This window comes from Staurois parvus, unplaced genomic scaffold (assembly GCF_062004578.1).
Source record: "Staurois parvus isolate SC_StPar_1 unplaced genomic scaffold, SC_StPar_1.0 ptg002583l, whole genome shotgun sequence".
Classification (NCBI taxonomy): Eukaryota; Metazoa; Chordata; class Amphibia; order Anura; family Ranidae; genus Staurois; species Staurois parvus.
The window spans coordinates 79,258-94,870 of NW_028320379.1; the positions used below are offsets into that span (position 1 = coordinate 79,258).

A 15,613-nucleotide genomic window follows, 5' to 3' on the forward strand; every position below is an offset into this window, starting at 1 on the left:
TTTTGCAATGCCTCATGGGAAATGTAGTTCCACAACAGCTGGGGAGCCGCCCACCCCTGATCTAGCCCTTTCCCGCCCAGCCTGGGCCCACCCCTTTCTTTCCCTGGGTATCAGTTCTTTTAGTCCTAGAGATTCGGCATCACATGATCACACGTGAGCATTACCACAGCTTCGCATGCACAGCACCCTCCCGGCCACTCCCACCAACCATGATCCGCATTGCATAGAGAAGCACAGAGATCCAGCGATTAAATCACTGGGTCTAAAATAAGTTATGTAATGAAAAACAGGAAGGTTTTATTTATTGGTTTCATTAGCAAGTTGATAAGAGGAGAAAATTAAATAATAAAAGGATTAAATGAGCAGCAATAAAAACTTCACAAAGGTTCTATTTCCTTCCCCATTGCGCATTTTGTTTTTATTGCTTAGGAATCTCCTCTTGTTTCCTGTCCTGGTGAGTACCTTTCACCAGCACAGAGTGCAAAGGCAAATTGCCCCAAAGGGAATGCAAATGGCAATGAACAGAGACCATCCCCCCCTTTCCTTCTGCCTCCTCATCACTCCATTCGATTGGCGAGACCCTAACATGATTCTACAACACACCTATGGGAACCAGAAAAATCAGCCCTGCAGAAAGCAGGGTGACCTAAAATGACAATGGCTTCAAGACAAAAAGGCTCACAGATAATGCCGATGGGCTACCAAGGACATTCCCTGTTCAGTGCTTTCCGGCCCCAACCCAGGAGGGGTAAAACCAGGAGACAAGGTCATATATGGCTATAATGGTAAAGACGGAAAAACCAAACCCAAAAGGTGACGCGTCACTCTGTCCATAGATCAAGACTTAATATGGCCATGGGAAAACAAGTCATTTTATATGCATATCATTAAGATATATTATATCTTGCCAAAAAAAAAGGAAAAAAAATAAAAAAATAATCATTGGAACATTCGGACTCCAGTGAAAAGAATCCTGGGAACGTTTCTGGCCTGGCACAGTTTTGAGCCCCTCTGATGTGCTTCTGGAAAAGGCTAGCCATCCACATCAATCTTGTGAGCTGAAACAGAAGAAAGGACACATTGACTGGATTGATGAACAGTAACAGGAGGACTGGTAGTCGTCTCACTGACCACGGCAAGAGGCATACAGTGCATCCAGAAAGTATTCCCAGCGCTTAACGTTTGCCACATTTTATGTTACGGCCGTATTCCAAAATGGATTCATTTTTTTCCTCAACATTCTACAAGCAATACCCCATAATGACAATGTGAAAGAAGTTCCTTTTGAAATCTTTGCAATTTATTAAAAATAAAAAAAACCCCATGTACATAATTATTCACAGCCTTTGCCATGACACTCAGAATTTGGCTCTGGTGCATCCTGTTCCCGCTGATCATCCTTGAGATGTTTCCACAACTTGATTGGAGTCCACCTGTGGGACTTTCAGTGGATTGGAGTCCACCTGTGGGACTTTCAGTGGATTGGAGTCCACCTGTGGGACTTTCAGTGGATTGGAGTCCACCTGTGGGACTTTCAGTGGATTGGAGTCCACCTGTGGGACTTTCAGTGGATTGGAGTCAAACTGTGGGACTTTCAGTGGATTGGAGTCCACCTGTGGGACTTTCAGTGGATTGGAGTCCACCTGTGGGACTTTCAGTGGATTGGAGTCCACCTGTGGGACTTTCAGTGGATTGGAGTCCACCTGTGGGACTTTCAGTGGATTGGAGTCCACCTGTGGGACTTTCAGTGGATTGGAGTCCACCTGTGGGACTTTCAGTGGATTGGAGTCCACCTGTTGGACTTTCAGTGGCTTGGAGTCCACCTGTGGGACTTTCAGTGGATTGGAGTCCACCTGTGGGACTTTCAGTGGATTGGAGTCCACCTGTGGGACTTTCAGTGTATTGGAGTCCACCTGTGGGAAGTTCAGGGGATTGGAGTCCACCTGTGGGACGTTCAGTGGATTGGAGTCCACCTGTGGGACATTCAGATGATTGGACATGATTCGGAAAGGCATAAACCTGTCTATAGAAGGTCCCACAGGTAACAGTGCATGTCAGAGCACAAACCAAGCCATGAAGTCCAAGGAATTGTCCGTAGACCTCTGAGACAGGATTGTATCAAGGCACAGATCTGGGGAAGGGTACAGAAACATTTCTGCAGCATTGAAGGTCCCAATGAGCACAGAGGCCTCCATCATCCGTAAATGGAAGAAGTTTGGAACCCCCAGGAATCTTCCTAGAGTGGGCCGCACGGCAAAAATGAGCGATCAATGGAGAAAGGCCTTAGCCAGGGAGGTAACCAAGCACCCGATGGTCGCTCTAAAAGAGCTCCAGCGTTTCTCTGTGGAGAGAGGAGAACCTTCCAGAAGAACCATCTCTGCAGCACTCCACCAATCAAGCCTGTACAGTAGAGTGGCCAGATGTAAGCCACTCCTCAGTAAAAAGGCAAATGGCAGCCTGCCTGGAGTTTGCCAAAAGGCACCTGAGGGACACCCAGACCATGAGAAACAAAACTCTCTGGTCTGATGAAACAAAGATTGAACTCTTTGGCCTGAATGCCAAGCGTCATGTCTGGAGGAAACCAGGTACCGCTGTCCACCTGGCCAATACCATCCCTACAGTGAAGCATGGTGGTGGCAGCATCATGCTGGGGGGATGTTTTGCAGCGGCAGGAACTGGGAGACTAGTCAGGATGGAAGGAAAGATGAATGCAGCACCCTTGATGAAAACCTGTTCTAGAGCTCTGTGGACCTTAGACTGGGGTGACGGTTCATCTTTCAACAGGACAACGACCCTAAGCACACAGCCCACATAACAAAGGAGTGGCTATGGGCCAACTCTGTGTCTTGGAGTGGCCCAGCCAGAGCCCAGACTTGAACCCAATTGAACATCTTTGGAAAGATCTAAAAATGACTGTGCACCGATGCTCCCCAACCAACCTGATGGAGCTTGAGAGGTCCTGCAAAGAAGAACGGGAGAAAACACCCAAAAATAGGTGTGCCGAGCTTGTAGCATCATTCTCCAAACGACTCGAGGCCGGAATTGGTGCTAAAGGGGCTTCAACAAAGTATTGAACAAAGGCTGGGAATACTTATTTCCTTTTTTTTTTTTTTTTTTTCGCTTTTTATTTGTAATAAATAGCAAAGATTTCAAAAGGAACTTCTATCATGTTGTCATTATGGGGTATTGTTTGCAGAATGTGGAGGAAAAAAATCAATTTAATCCATTTTGGAATAAGGCCATAACATAACAAAATGTGGCAAAAGGGAAGCGCTGGGAATACTTTCTGGATGCGCTGTACGCCCGTCATCTCCCACAGTGCTGGGGTGCCGTGGCTGGTCATAATATTTAAAGGGGTTCTAAATGCAGATTTTTTTTTCCTTAATGCACTTGGAACTTGCCCTTTTAGGTGAATCTACACTTTAATATTCTCTATCCTTTACATCTTATAGTCATTCTTTGCACAAGCCCCTGACTGTGTCATTGGTGACGAAATGCGTTGGGACGAGCTATGGCATGTGACGTCATCACGCACCAGGATGAGCCAGCTATCTTGTTGGTTGGAAACATCTGACCTGGACTGGTGATATGCCGATTTAAATGTTTGATATTTGTACATGCAATACTTTTAATAAATTACTTATTTTTAGCCTACTACAATATGAAGGTTTGTTCTCTTTGGGCTATTATCTGTGGACATTATTCCTGCCCAATTAAGCTATATAGCTTTGGAATATATTGGAAGCCGTCGGACGTTCTGTGGAGATTTCTATGCGGATGCCCATATTGACTTCACTCTGCGCCGTTTGACCGTTAATTTTTAGGGGGGGGTGAACATATTCTGGTAAGAAAGCTGTGCGTTAGGGTCGTTGAAGGCTCTTCCGCCATTAAACATACAGTACAGCCTATTGAAGTTTTGGAGGTGGACATTATTGCACATTTTCGTACAAAAAACCAGTGTAACTACGTAAACATATCTATACCTGGAATTCTTCTTTAAACAACAAAGGTGCTGTCTGGGTTACAGGACACAAAAAAAAAACAAACTCTTTGTTATTTGACAGGCTAATGAATGCTTTCTCTGTTGCAAACCTCAGTTACCAGTACTGACCTCAGGCAGTGGATAAAATAGCCCCTGGGGGGGGGGGGGGGGGTGTAAAGGCTAAGTTCAACCTATGGTTGCAGGAAAGAAAATCGCTGGCATGAGTGTGAGCGCCCTACAGGCAATCCGCCATTTTCTTTAATGGAATTACTGTATATATTATTATTATTACATCGAGTTTATATAGCGCCAAAGGGTTTTCTCAGCGCTGTACAATAGAGGGGGGGGGGGGGGACAATACATGGCACAGTACAACAATAACAAACAATGTACGAGGGGTAAGAGGGCCCTACTCTTTCGAGCTTACAATCCAGGAGGGAGGGGGTAAAGGTACAGTAGGAAGTGGCTGAGGGGAATGGGGGGTGGGAGGAAAGAGGGAGAATGGCCGTTAGGTGAGGGTGGGGTAGGCTTCCCTGAAGAGATGGGTTTTGAGGGAGCGCCTGGATGTGAAGAGGGAAGGCGACAGTCTGATGGATTGGGGCAGTGAGTTACAGAGGATGGGAGAGGACCTGGAGAAGTCCTGCAGTCGTGCATGGGAGGAGGAGACCAGGGAACAGGATAGAAGGAGGTCCAGTGAGGAGCGAAGGGTACGGGTAGGGCGGTACTTGGGGATCAGGTTGGTGAGGTAGTCAGGGGCAGTGTTGTGAATGGCTTTGTAGGTCAGGGTTAGAAGTTTAAATTTGATGCGTTGGGCAATCGGGAGCCAGTGGAGGGAGAGGGAGAGGGGGGTGGCAGAGGTGGAGCGGGTGGTGAGGTGGATGAGTCTAGCCGCTGAGTTCAGGATGGTCTGGAGTGGGGAGAGCCTGCACTTGGGTAGGCCGGTGAGAAGAGAATTACAGTAGTCAAGGCGTGAGATGATGAGGGAGTGTACTAGAAGTTTGGTGGTGTCAAGGGTGAGGAAGGTACGTATCTTGGCAATGTTGCGGAGATGGAGCCTGCATGTGTTTGTGAGTGATTTGACATGCGGTTGGAAGGAGAGGTTCAAGTCAAGAATGACGCCAAGGACTTTGGCTTGCGGGGCGGGAGTGATAGTGGAGTTGTTGGTGATGATGGATAGGATGGGGGGGGGGTGTGGGCAGGGGGAAAGACGAGGAGCTCGGTTTTGGAAAGGTTGAGCTTGAGGAAATGTAGCGACATCCAGTCTGAGATGTCATTAACATATATACACACATAGAACTTCTACTTCTGCACATAGGACATCTAGGGAGTAGCCCTGGCCTCAGATTTGCTGGGATATGTCATATTTAGGACTGACTCACATTGCTTTGGTATCCTAAGTGGCTCATTGTCTGCAGACATGACTTGATGGAGCGCTCCTCTGAACTGGTAGAGGATCTTCAAGCTTTTATCTTCCCCAACACACGGGTCATAGAAACCGGGCAGTCCAGTCTGGGAATGACATGCATATGGTCATTCAGAAACCGTAGGCAAAAAACAGATACAGGAGTAGATAAAATTGCATATTGCTAAAAAATATTGTTCTGAAAGAATGACATTAGGCAGAAGGTTAGTAAACATTTATTACTATCAGCAATCTGGGGGTTCTGTGAAAGACATTAAAAGGCTAAGGTCACCTTTTAGAACAGGTTACATGTTCTACTCATATTTAGCGTGAAAAATGTAACGTTCTCCGATCCTTCCCTCGGTGTGACAGCAGGAGGTTGATTTTCTCCTTGCACAAGTTAAAAACAGCAGAGCCCCGCATGGCCGCATCAGTCATTCACTGTTTCTGTCATGGACACTACTGTCAGCCACAGTGACCAGCGGCTTGAAGCTCTGGATGAACTTCTGGGGCACCAATGAGCACTCTTAGTTCATTCACTAGCCCTGTAGCTTTCGATGGACAGCCCCATATGAAGGTATGGAAAAGCTGCAGGGCTTGTCCACAGAATCCTGACATTGTGCTCCTGATCCACTGATCATGGGTGCAATGCTTTTCAGGTTCCTGAAGGAAAAAACAATAAATGTACATTTTTGTCCCAGCAAAAATATATGCATTTATTATTTTTGCTTGAAGGGTGAACACGTCACCGCTCCAAAATCACTGCGGCATTTGCCCACATATAAATCCCACTCCCAACTCACCTCCCTCACCCTCCTACTACTACTAACTTTTGGAGACATCACCCCAAACCCTGGCCCTCCACCATCAAACTCCAACCCACAGAAGCAGCCGCCTCCCTTCTCTGGCTTGAGCCGCAACCCTCACTCTCTTATCTCAATTTCCCTGCCTCCAAGCGCCGGCCCTTCCCTCTTATTTGCCCTCTGGATTGCCGGCTCAGTCTATAATACACTTTCTACCATCAATGACCTCTTCCTCTCCCATTCCCTCAACCTACTTGCTATTACCGAAACCTGGCTCCAAGAATCCGACTCTGTCTCCTCAGCTTCACTCTCCCATGGTGGCCTCCTCTGGACAAACTCTCCCAGACCCAGTGAACAAAAAGGGGGCGGAGTTGGACTTCTTCTTTCCTCACAAAGCATGTTCCAGGTTCTTTCTACACCTCCCTCTCTGTCCCTCTGCTCTTTTGAAGTGCACTGTATTCGTCTCTTTTCTCCTGTTTGTCTGAGGATCACAGTCATCTACTGGCCTCCTGGCCCAGTTTCATGCTTTCTTGATGGCATCTTGGCAGCGCTACCGTACTTTCTCTCCTCTGAGGTGCCTGCCATCATCCTAGGTGACTTTAACATCCTAGTCAATATTAACACCTCAGCCACTTCTCAACTACTCAACCTAACCTCCTCTTTTAACCTAACACAATGGACACAAACGACCACCCACTAATGGCAACATCCTCGACCTTGTATTCTCCCATATATGCACTCCCTGTAACCTCTCTAACACCCCTTTTCCTCTCCCTGATCACAACTTTATCAGTTCTCACACTCCCTGTCTCTTACCTCCCATGCCTCCAACCAGTAAACCGTTACCTGTAGAAACCTCCACCACCTCAGCCCTGACCTTCTTCACTCTGCTACTGAATGCCTTTATGATAAAAGTGCACCCCTGTCCTGCCCAGACCTGGCCACATCTGCCTACAACAACCATCTATCATCCTCCCTGGATGCACTTTCTCCTCTCTCTAGACGCAGAACCAGGCCTCGTCTGTCACAACCCTGGCAAACAGATGACACCAGAAGTCTCAAGACACGCAGCCGTGCTGTTGAGTGAGCATGGTGTAAAACCGAATCCCTGCAAGACTTTATTCTCTACAAATCAGCCCTTCTCAGACACAACTCCACGCTGCTGAACAAACCTACTGTGACACCCTCATCAAAACCCTCTCATCCAATCCTCATCAACTCTTTTCTACTCTTAATTCCTTACTCCACCCCCATTGCCTCCACCCACAAATTTACTTACTGCATAGGTGATTGCCAGTCAATTAAAAAACAAGATCGACACAATTCATGATGAGATCTCCAGTGTCAAGCTTCCTCCTCCAACCAACACACTAGGCTCAACACCACACTCAACACTCCTTGATCCCTGTTACCACCGAGGAAGTTACCAAACTCCTTCCCAAGGCTCACTTCACCACCTGTCCCCTGGACCCTCACGATTATTGCAGTCTCCTTCCTGCTCTATCCTAAACTCTTTAACCCACATCTTCAACCTCTCACTCTCCATGGGCACCTTTCCCTCCCCACTCAAACACTGGTTACCCCCATACTTTAAAAACCCTCGCTGGACCCCACCTGTTTGTATAGCTTAAGACTCATCTCCCTGCTCCCGTTTCCCTCCAAGCAAACAGTGTGTTCACAACCATATGAACTGCTATCACACCGACAACAACCTTCTCGATCCCCTACAGTCTGGATTACACCCACAACATTCCACTGAAACTGCCCTACTAAAACTCACTAATGACCTACTAACTGCGAAAACCAATGGCCATTACTCCACTCTCATACTCCTAGACCTTTCTGCTGCCTTTGAGACAGTCGACCACCCAACTCCTCCTCAGTAAACTCCACTCTACTGGCCTCCTGACTCTGCTCTCTCCTGGTTCTTCTCTTACCTTTCTCAGAGCACTTTCAACATCAAATACAACTCCTCTGCTCCTCTTCCCGGTGGGGTACCCCAAGGCTATGTCCTTGGGCCCCTCATTTTCTCTCTCTACACTTCTTCTGTGGGCCAACTAATAAACTCCCATGGCTTCCAATACCACCTCTATGCGGATGACATCCAGATTATCTCTCCACTCCCCAGCTCACCCCCTCAATCTCCTCACGTATCACAAATCTACTAAGCGACATATCAGCATGGATGTCACACCACTACCTTAAACTCAATCTTTCTAAAACCGAGCTGTAATATTTCCTCCCCCCCGATCCCCCACTCACGACTTTACCATTAAGATCAACAGCACAACCATTGGTCTTTCCCCTCATGCCAGGGTGCTAGGCATAATCCTAGACTCTAACCTTTCCTTTGGGCCCCACATCCAATCACTGGCTAAATCCTGCCGTCTCAACCTCCGGAACATTTCCAAAATCCGCCCTTTCCTGACCAATGACACCACAAAACAACTTATCCACGCCTTGGTTATATCCCGCCTCGAGTACTTCAACTCCCTCCTCACTGGTCTACCGTTACACAGGCTATCCCCCCTTCAGTCTATTATGAATGCTGCTGCTAGACTCATACACCTTACCAACTGATCAGCAACTGCTGCCCCTCTCTGCCAATCCCTCCACTGGCTTCCACTAACCCAACGTATAAAATTCAAAATACTAACCACAGCTTACAAAGCCATCCACAACACTGCCCCCAGCTACATCGCCACCCTCATCCGCAGATAGCATCCAAATCGCCTGCTCCGCTTCTCTCAAGACATCTTGCTCTCTAGCTCCCTCGTCACCTCCTCCCACGCTCGTCTCCAGGACTTCTCCAGAGCCTCTCCCATCCTCTGGAACTCCCTACCGCAGTATGATCTTTGAAAACGCACTTATTGTAAAGCGCTGCGCAAACAGGCTTTGCATGAATGAGCAAAGTAACACTCTCCCACCCTACTCTGTCCTAGTAACCATGGTCACTAAGATTGAAAGCGATGGAAGAATCTAAATTTACAGTTGTCACCAGAACAATAAAGACACTTGCTGTGGTGATAACTAAGAGGATTTCCTTCACCTAGGAGAGATTTTCTCACTTCCTATTGTGTCCTGGGAAGAGGAAATGAGGGGAAATCTCCCAAAAATACAGAGCGCTTCACTACTCCTATACAAAAAGTTTGGGCTTTAACTACATTTTAAAGCTGCGGAATTCAGCCACTTTGAAAAATGTGCAGGCACACTATGAGTTAAGTCCAACAAGGTGCATGCCACCTTGGATTTATCTCTTTAACCTCTTCATGCCAGCCGAACGCAAAAGTGCGGCCTCCTGGTGGCTGGGCCTAGACGCCGAGTGGCCGCACATTTGTGGTCTATTAAGAAAAAACATATGTACCGAGAGCGCACAGCCTGCCCGCTCCCAGCACATATGTCCGGTACTCACGGAACGGTCCCGGTCTCCTCTTTCGATCGGGACCTTGCCTGATCCTGTGACCGCCGTGACGCGTCGTCACGACGGTCACATGGTCCCTAAACCCTGCCCCGCCCACCCTGCCTCCTGAAACTCTTAAAGGGCCGGGAGGCGCCGGCATGAAGGGGTTAATTTGCATCGAGTTTTATGGATCTCTGGGAGGATAGCTATCGGTACAGTTCTGGACCTTCAAGTCTCAGCTACGTCAGCTATAGAGTTGCATGCTGCTGCTGTTCCCTCCCCTCCTCCTGCTTAAAAACACTGAGCGTGCTGTATTATGTGAATTTACAAAGGCTTCTGTAAAATGGACAGCAGAGGGGAGGGGCGAGCATAGCTGCTGTGTGTGAGAAGACAGCTCTCTCCTCTCAGATCCCTGGAGAGTAGCGATAGCTATCCTCCCAGGGCTCCAAAAACTAAGATGTAAATAAAAAGAGATAAGTTCACAAGGTGTCATGCACCTTGATGGACTTAAAGTGCTAGTAAAGTCCCCAATAGTAATTTGCACCTATGGGTAAGCTTACAGTCAGGCTTACCTGTAGCTACAATGAATATCTCCTAAACCTACACTGTTTAGGAGATATCCATATAGGAAATAGCCGATGGCGTCACCTGTGCATGTTCCAGTGATGCTCTGCATTCAGGGCGTACAGTATGCTGTTGAATGCAGAGTGCCGTGGCTGGGACTCCCACGCACATGTGCCATAGTGATATAATCGCGGCCTCGGCCATTCAAACAGCTGGACCCACGGACCCGAGAGCGCCGGGGGAATCTGTGACAATGCTGTGCTGGAGGGCGCCGTGTGCAGGTAAGCGTGTCATAATGTGCTAGTATGTGATACATACTAGCAGGCCTTGAAATCTCCACTCGCCTGCTCGCCAAGGGCGAGTGGAAATTATGGTGGGAGTGAGTGTGTCCCCCAGGGCCGTCTTGCTGAGCAGGCTCGGAGCTCAGGCCGGATCGGTCATTGGCACTGGGAGCCGTCAGACTGCTCAATAGCTGAGCGCAGTGAAAGCAAAGGAAGGAGTGTGTACTGTGCTCTCTGCCTCCCCCTAGAGTGCAGTACCCGGCTCTGTGAGTGAACAACGAAGTACTGCAACTTTTTATAGGGCTGTGTGTGTGGTGTATGTGTGTGCCTACCTAATTTCAGCTCACATGACTATGTCAGCCAATGGTGGCTTCAGGGGAGAGGAGAGAGCACTTAACAGCGTGTGTGTGTGTGTGTACATGTGTCAATGTGTGTGTGTGTATATATGTACATATCTGTATGTGTGTACAGGTGTCTCTGTGTGTGTTTGTTGGTGGCGAGCAACTCTAAGGCCTGGCTAGTAGCTCAGGACTTGAAATTTTAAGCCCTGTAGGACATTATGAACTAAGCCAGTGGGGGACCCTTTTTGGGGCGATTTACTACCACTTTAATTATTATTATACAGGATTTATATAGCGCCAACAGTTTGCTCAGCGCTTTACAATATAAAGGGAGACAATACAGCAACAATACAAGAGGGATAGGAGGGCCCTGATCCTTGGAGCTTACAATCTAGGAGGGAGGGGCTAGTGGTAAAAAAGGTAGTAACTGTGGGGGATGGACTGGTAGGAGGAGTAGAAGATTCCATTATTAGCTGAGGGCAGGATAGGCTTCCCTGAAGAGAGAGGTTTTCAGAGATCGCCTAAAAGTGAGCATAGTAGGCGATAGTCTGATGGATTGGGGTAGAGAGCTCCAGAAGATGGGGGAAGCTCTGGAGAAGTCCTGGAGACGAGCATGGGAGGAGGAGACAAGAGAGCTGGAGAGAAGGAGGTCGTGCGAGGAGCAGACAGTACGGTTTAGGTGATATTTGGAGACAAGATTGGTGATGCAATTCATAATATGCTCACATATTTTACAAAGTGGCTGAGTTCCTGCTTTAGGGGTTCCAGAAAAATGATAGTGACACCTGATGGTCAAACACAATGAAAAACTGACAGTTTCAGTAACCCCAAGTACATAAAACCAATTGGGGGGCCCAAAGAACAATGACATAGTAACACTTGGGGTAGGGGCGGACTGACCATTTGGAAACTCGGGCACTGCCCGAGCACCCGGGGTCAGTAGGGGGCCCCATGAGATGCCCCTGGTACCTTTTTCATAGGCTTTTTTGAGTTTGGGCAAGGACACAGGGGCCCCATGATCCCCTATTGCCTGGGGATGCTGTCTTTTGAGGTGTGAGGACAAATATACCGCAGTGTATGAAGCCACAACAATGACACAAACATCTTTCACCCTGGCCAGGCCATGATCATACACTCCTCCTAATCAAAAGATCAGACGCCGGGTGTTCAGTAGCCCTCGGCGGGTAGAACTGGGGGTCCAGGTCCGCTCACCTTTGAAGCTTCTGTGAGGATTAGCTTTGAGTCTTTCACCAAACACTGCAAAGGGACGGTCACATCGATCACCTTCACTCTCTCATTCCTCCGGCTATTATCCGTAACAAATTTACCGTACCAGGCGTTTAATATGATCAGTCCTGGAAAACACAGAATGGAATAGCTTTTATAAAGAAAATAACATTTTGATGTGATTGCTCTGCAGGAAAGATTTTTCCCCCACCCCCCTTATTTAACCACTTTCACCCCCTTCCAGTCCGGACACTTTCACCCCCCTTATTTAACCACTTTCACCTCCTTCCAGTCCGGACGCTTTCACCCCCTTCCAGTCCGGACGCTTTCACCCACCTTCCAGTCCGGACGCTTTCACCCCCTTCCAGTCCGGACGCTTTCACCTCCTTCCAGTCCGGACGCTTTCCCCCCCTTCCAGTCCGGACGCTTTCACCTCCTTCCAGTCCGGACGCTTTCACCCACCTTCCAGTCCGGACGCTTTCACCCACCTTCCAGTCCGGACGCTTTCACCCACCTTCCAATCCGGACGCTTTCACCCCCTTCCAGTCCGGACGCTTTCACCCCCTTCCAGTCCGGACGCTTTCACCCCCTTCCAGTCCGGACGCTTTCACCCCCTTCCAGTCCGGACGCTTTCACCCCCTTCCAGTCCGGACGCTTTCACCCCCTTCCAGTCCGGACGCTTTCACCCCCTTCCAGTCCGGACGCTTTCACCCCCTTCCAGTCCGGACGCTTTCACCCCCTTCCAGTCCGGACGCTTTCACCCCCTTCCAGTCCGGACGCTTTCACCCCCTTCCAGTCCGGACGCTTTCACCCCCTTCCAGTCCGGACGCTTTCACCCCCTTCCAGTCCGGACGCTTTCACCCCCTTCCAGTCCGGACACTTTCACCCCCTTCCAGTCCGGACACTTTCACCTCCTTCCAGTCCGGACACTTTCACCCAGTTCCAGTCCGGATACTTTCACCTCCTTCCAGTCCGGACACTCCCCCCCCCCCCCCTTCCTGCCCAGGCCAATTTTCAGCTTTCAGCACTATTACACTTTGAATGACAATTGCGCGGTCATGCAACACTGGACCCATATGAATTTTTTAGCATTTGTTTGAGACAGATAAAGCTTTATTTTGGTGGTATTTATTCACCACTGGGATTTTTATTTTTTTTGCTATGTAAATGAAAAAGTCAAAAAAATTTAGCAAAAAAAGGGAGTTTCTTATAAAATTTTGCAAAAAAATAATATTTCTTCATAAATCTTGACCAAAACTTATTCCGTTATCTTTTTCATTAAAAAAAACCCCAAATTAGTTTATAACCAAAAATTATAATTTTTAACATTTTTTTTTACATTTTTATTTTATTTTCGTTATATTATTATTTATGCTTTTTTTTTTACATACTGTCACCTTAGCAATACAGTGTCACCATGGTGACACTGTACTACTTAGGGGGGGTGATGAAGATTTTTTTTTTTTTTTTACACTGATTGCTTTTACACCCATAAAGGCTGTAAAAGCAATCATTTCTCCTTCTCTCTGGCTGCATTCTTGCAGCCATTGAGAACTACTGTGTGAGCTGTGATTGGTCACAGCTTCCCACATGGTACAAGGCTGTTGTCAATAGCCCTGTACCATGTGATCTCTGTGATCATTCACAGATTTCACACATAGTAAGCAATGATGTCAGAAGTGACATCTTGCTTACTACTCTGCATGTGATCACTGATTGGCCAATCAGTGATCACATGATCGGAACTTCGCACAGAGGTCCCGTACGACGATTGGTGTTCCACTGTGTCCGGAGGACACAGAGGGCACCGGATCGCAGTGCTGCGCTCTCCCAGGGAGCGCGCACAAGCAGGGGACGGGGAGGCCATTTATAAATGGCCACCCGCCCCTGCACTGCCACCGTCCGGCCGTTTATATACAACAGCCGGGCGGGAGGTGGTTAAAGTGGACCTGTCATCTAAACTCAGCAAACAACTTACAAGATGGCTTCATAAAACAGTGAACTAAAACAGAGGATGTATGCAAAATGGCTACACCATGGCTGATGAGTGACATGTTGGCTCACTGCCACTGAAGGACTACAGACAGAGCCGAATACATTGACCTGCAGAATATGGACATGGGCACAATATCTCATGTTCTCTAAAGGCGAAGAGGACAATTTTAACCTGTTCCAGAAAGCAAAATAATTTTTCAAAGCAGAAAAAAAAAAAACAAGAAAGGTAATAAATATTGATTATATTGCTTTTCAGTTTGACATCATCACTCCTGTTAGAAAGTCGGTGCTAAGATTTAACCACTTGCCCTCCACAAGGTTTTACACCCTTCAGGACCAGGCCATTTTTTGATATTCAGCACTGTGCTGCTTTAACTGGTAACATAGTTAGTTTGATTGAAAAAAAAACACAAGTCCATCTAGTTCAACTAATAAAAGGGAGCAAAAAAAGGTATACAATCCTACACCCACAGTTGATCCAGAAGAAGGTAAAAAACCCAGCAAAGCACGATCCAATTTGCTCCTGCTTGGAAAAAATTATTTCCTGATCCCCCCCGAGAGGCAATCGGATATTCCCTGGATCAACTTTCCCTATAAATGTTATATCCAGTTATATTCTGTGTATCCAAGAAAGAATCCAGGACTTTCCTACAGCAATCCACTGAGCTGGCCACAACCAACTCTTGAGGGAGTCTATTCCACATTCTCACAGCTTTTACTGTGAAGAAACCTTCCCGTGTTTGGATATTAAATCTCTTTTCCTCCAGATGTAAAGAGCGCCCCCTTGTCCTCTGTGATGACCTCAGGGGGAATAACTACACCGAGTTCACTATATGGACCACTGATGTATTTATACATGGAGATCATATCCCCCCTTATGTATTATACATGGAGATCATATCCCCCCCTTATGTATTATACATGGAGATCATATCCCCCCTTATGTATTATACATGGAGATCATATCCCCCCTTATGTATTATACATGGAGATCATATCCCCCCTTATGTATTATACATGGAGATCATATCCCCCCTTATGTATTATACATGGAGATCATATCCCCCCTTATGTATTATACATGGAGATCATATCCCCCCTTATGTATTATACATGGAGATCATATCCCCCCCTTATGTATTATACATGGAGATCATATCCCCCCCTTATGTATTATACATGGAGATCATATCCCCCCTTATGTATTATACATGGAGATCATATCCCCCCTTATGTATTATACATGGAGATCATATCCCCCCCTTATGTATTATACATGGAGATCATATCCCCCTTATGTATTATACATGGAGATCATATCCCCCCCTTATGTATTATACATGGAGATCATATCCCCCCCTTATGTATTATACATGGAGATCATATCCCCCCCCTTATGTATTATACATGGAGATCATATCCCCCCCCCCCTATGTATTATACATGGAGATCATATCCCCCCTTATGTATTATACATGGAGATCATATCCCCCCCTTATGTATTATACATGGAGATCATATCCCCCCTTATGTATTATACATGGAGATCATATCACCCCCCCCCCCTTATGTATTATACATGGAGATCATATCCCCCCACCTTATGTATTATACCTGG

General features: G+C 47.1%; 1 protein-coding gene across 1 annotated transcript in view; it reads right to left on the reverse strand.

Annotated features, from left to right (window-relative positions):
- Nucleotides 1-280: 280 nt before the first annotated feature.
- Nucleotides 281-15,613, reverse strand: part of DNAJC11 (DnaJ heat shock protein family (Hsp40) member C11) — a 104,488-nt gene continuing 89,155 nt past the window's right edge. The window contains exons 10-12 of the mRNA XM_089666187.1: nucleotides 11,986-12,128; nucleotides 5,362-5,491; nucleotides 281-1,058 (exon numbers count right to left, since the gene is read on the reverse strand). Of these exons, the coding sequence (XP_089522313.1) occupies nucleotides 1,033-1,058; nucleotides 5,362-5,491; nucleotides 11,986-12,128 (299 nt within the window). The 3' untranslated portion in view covers nucleotides 281-1,032. The remainder of the gene's footprint in view (nucleotides 1,059-5,361; nucleotides 5,492-11,985; nucleotides 12,129-15,613) is intronic.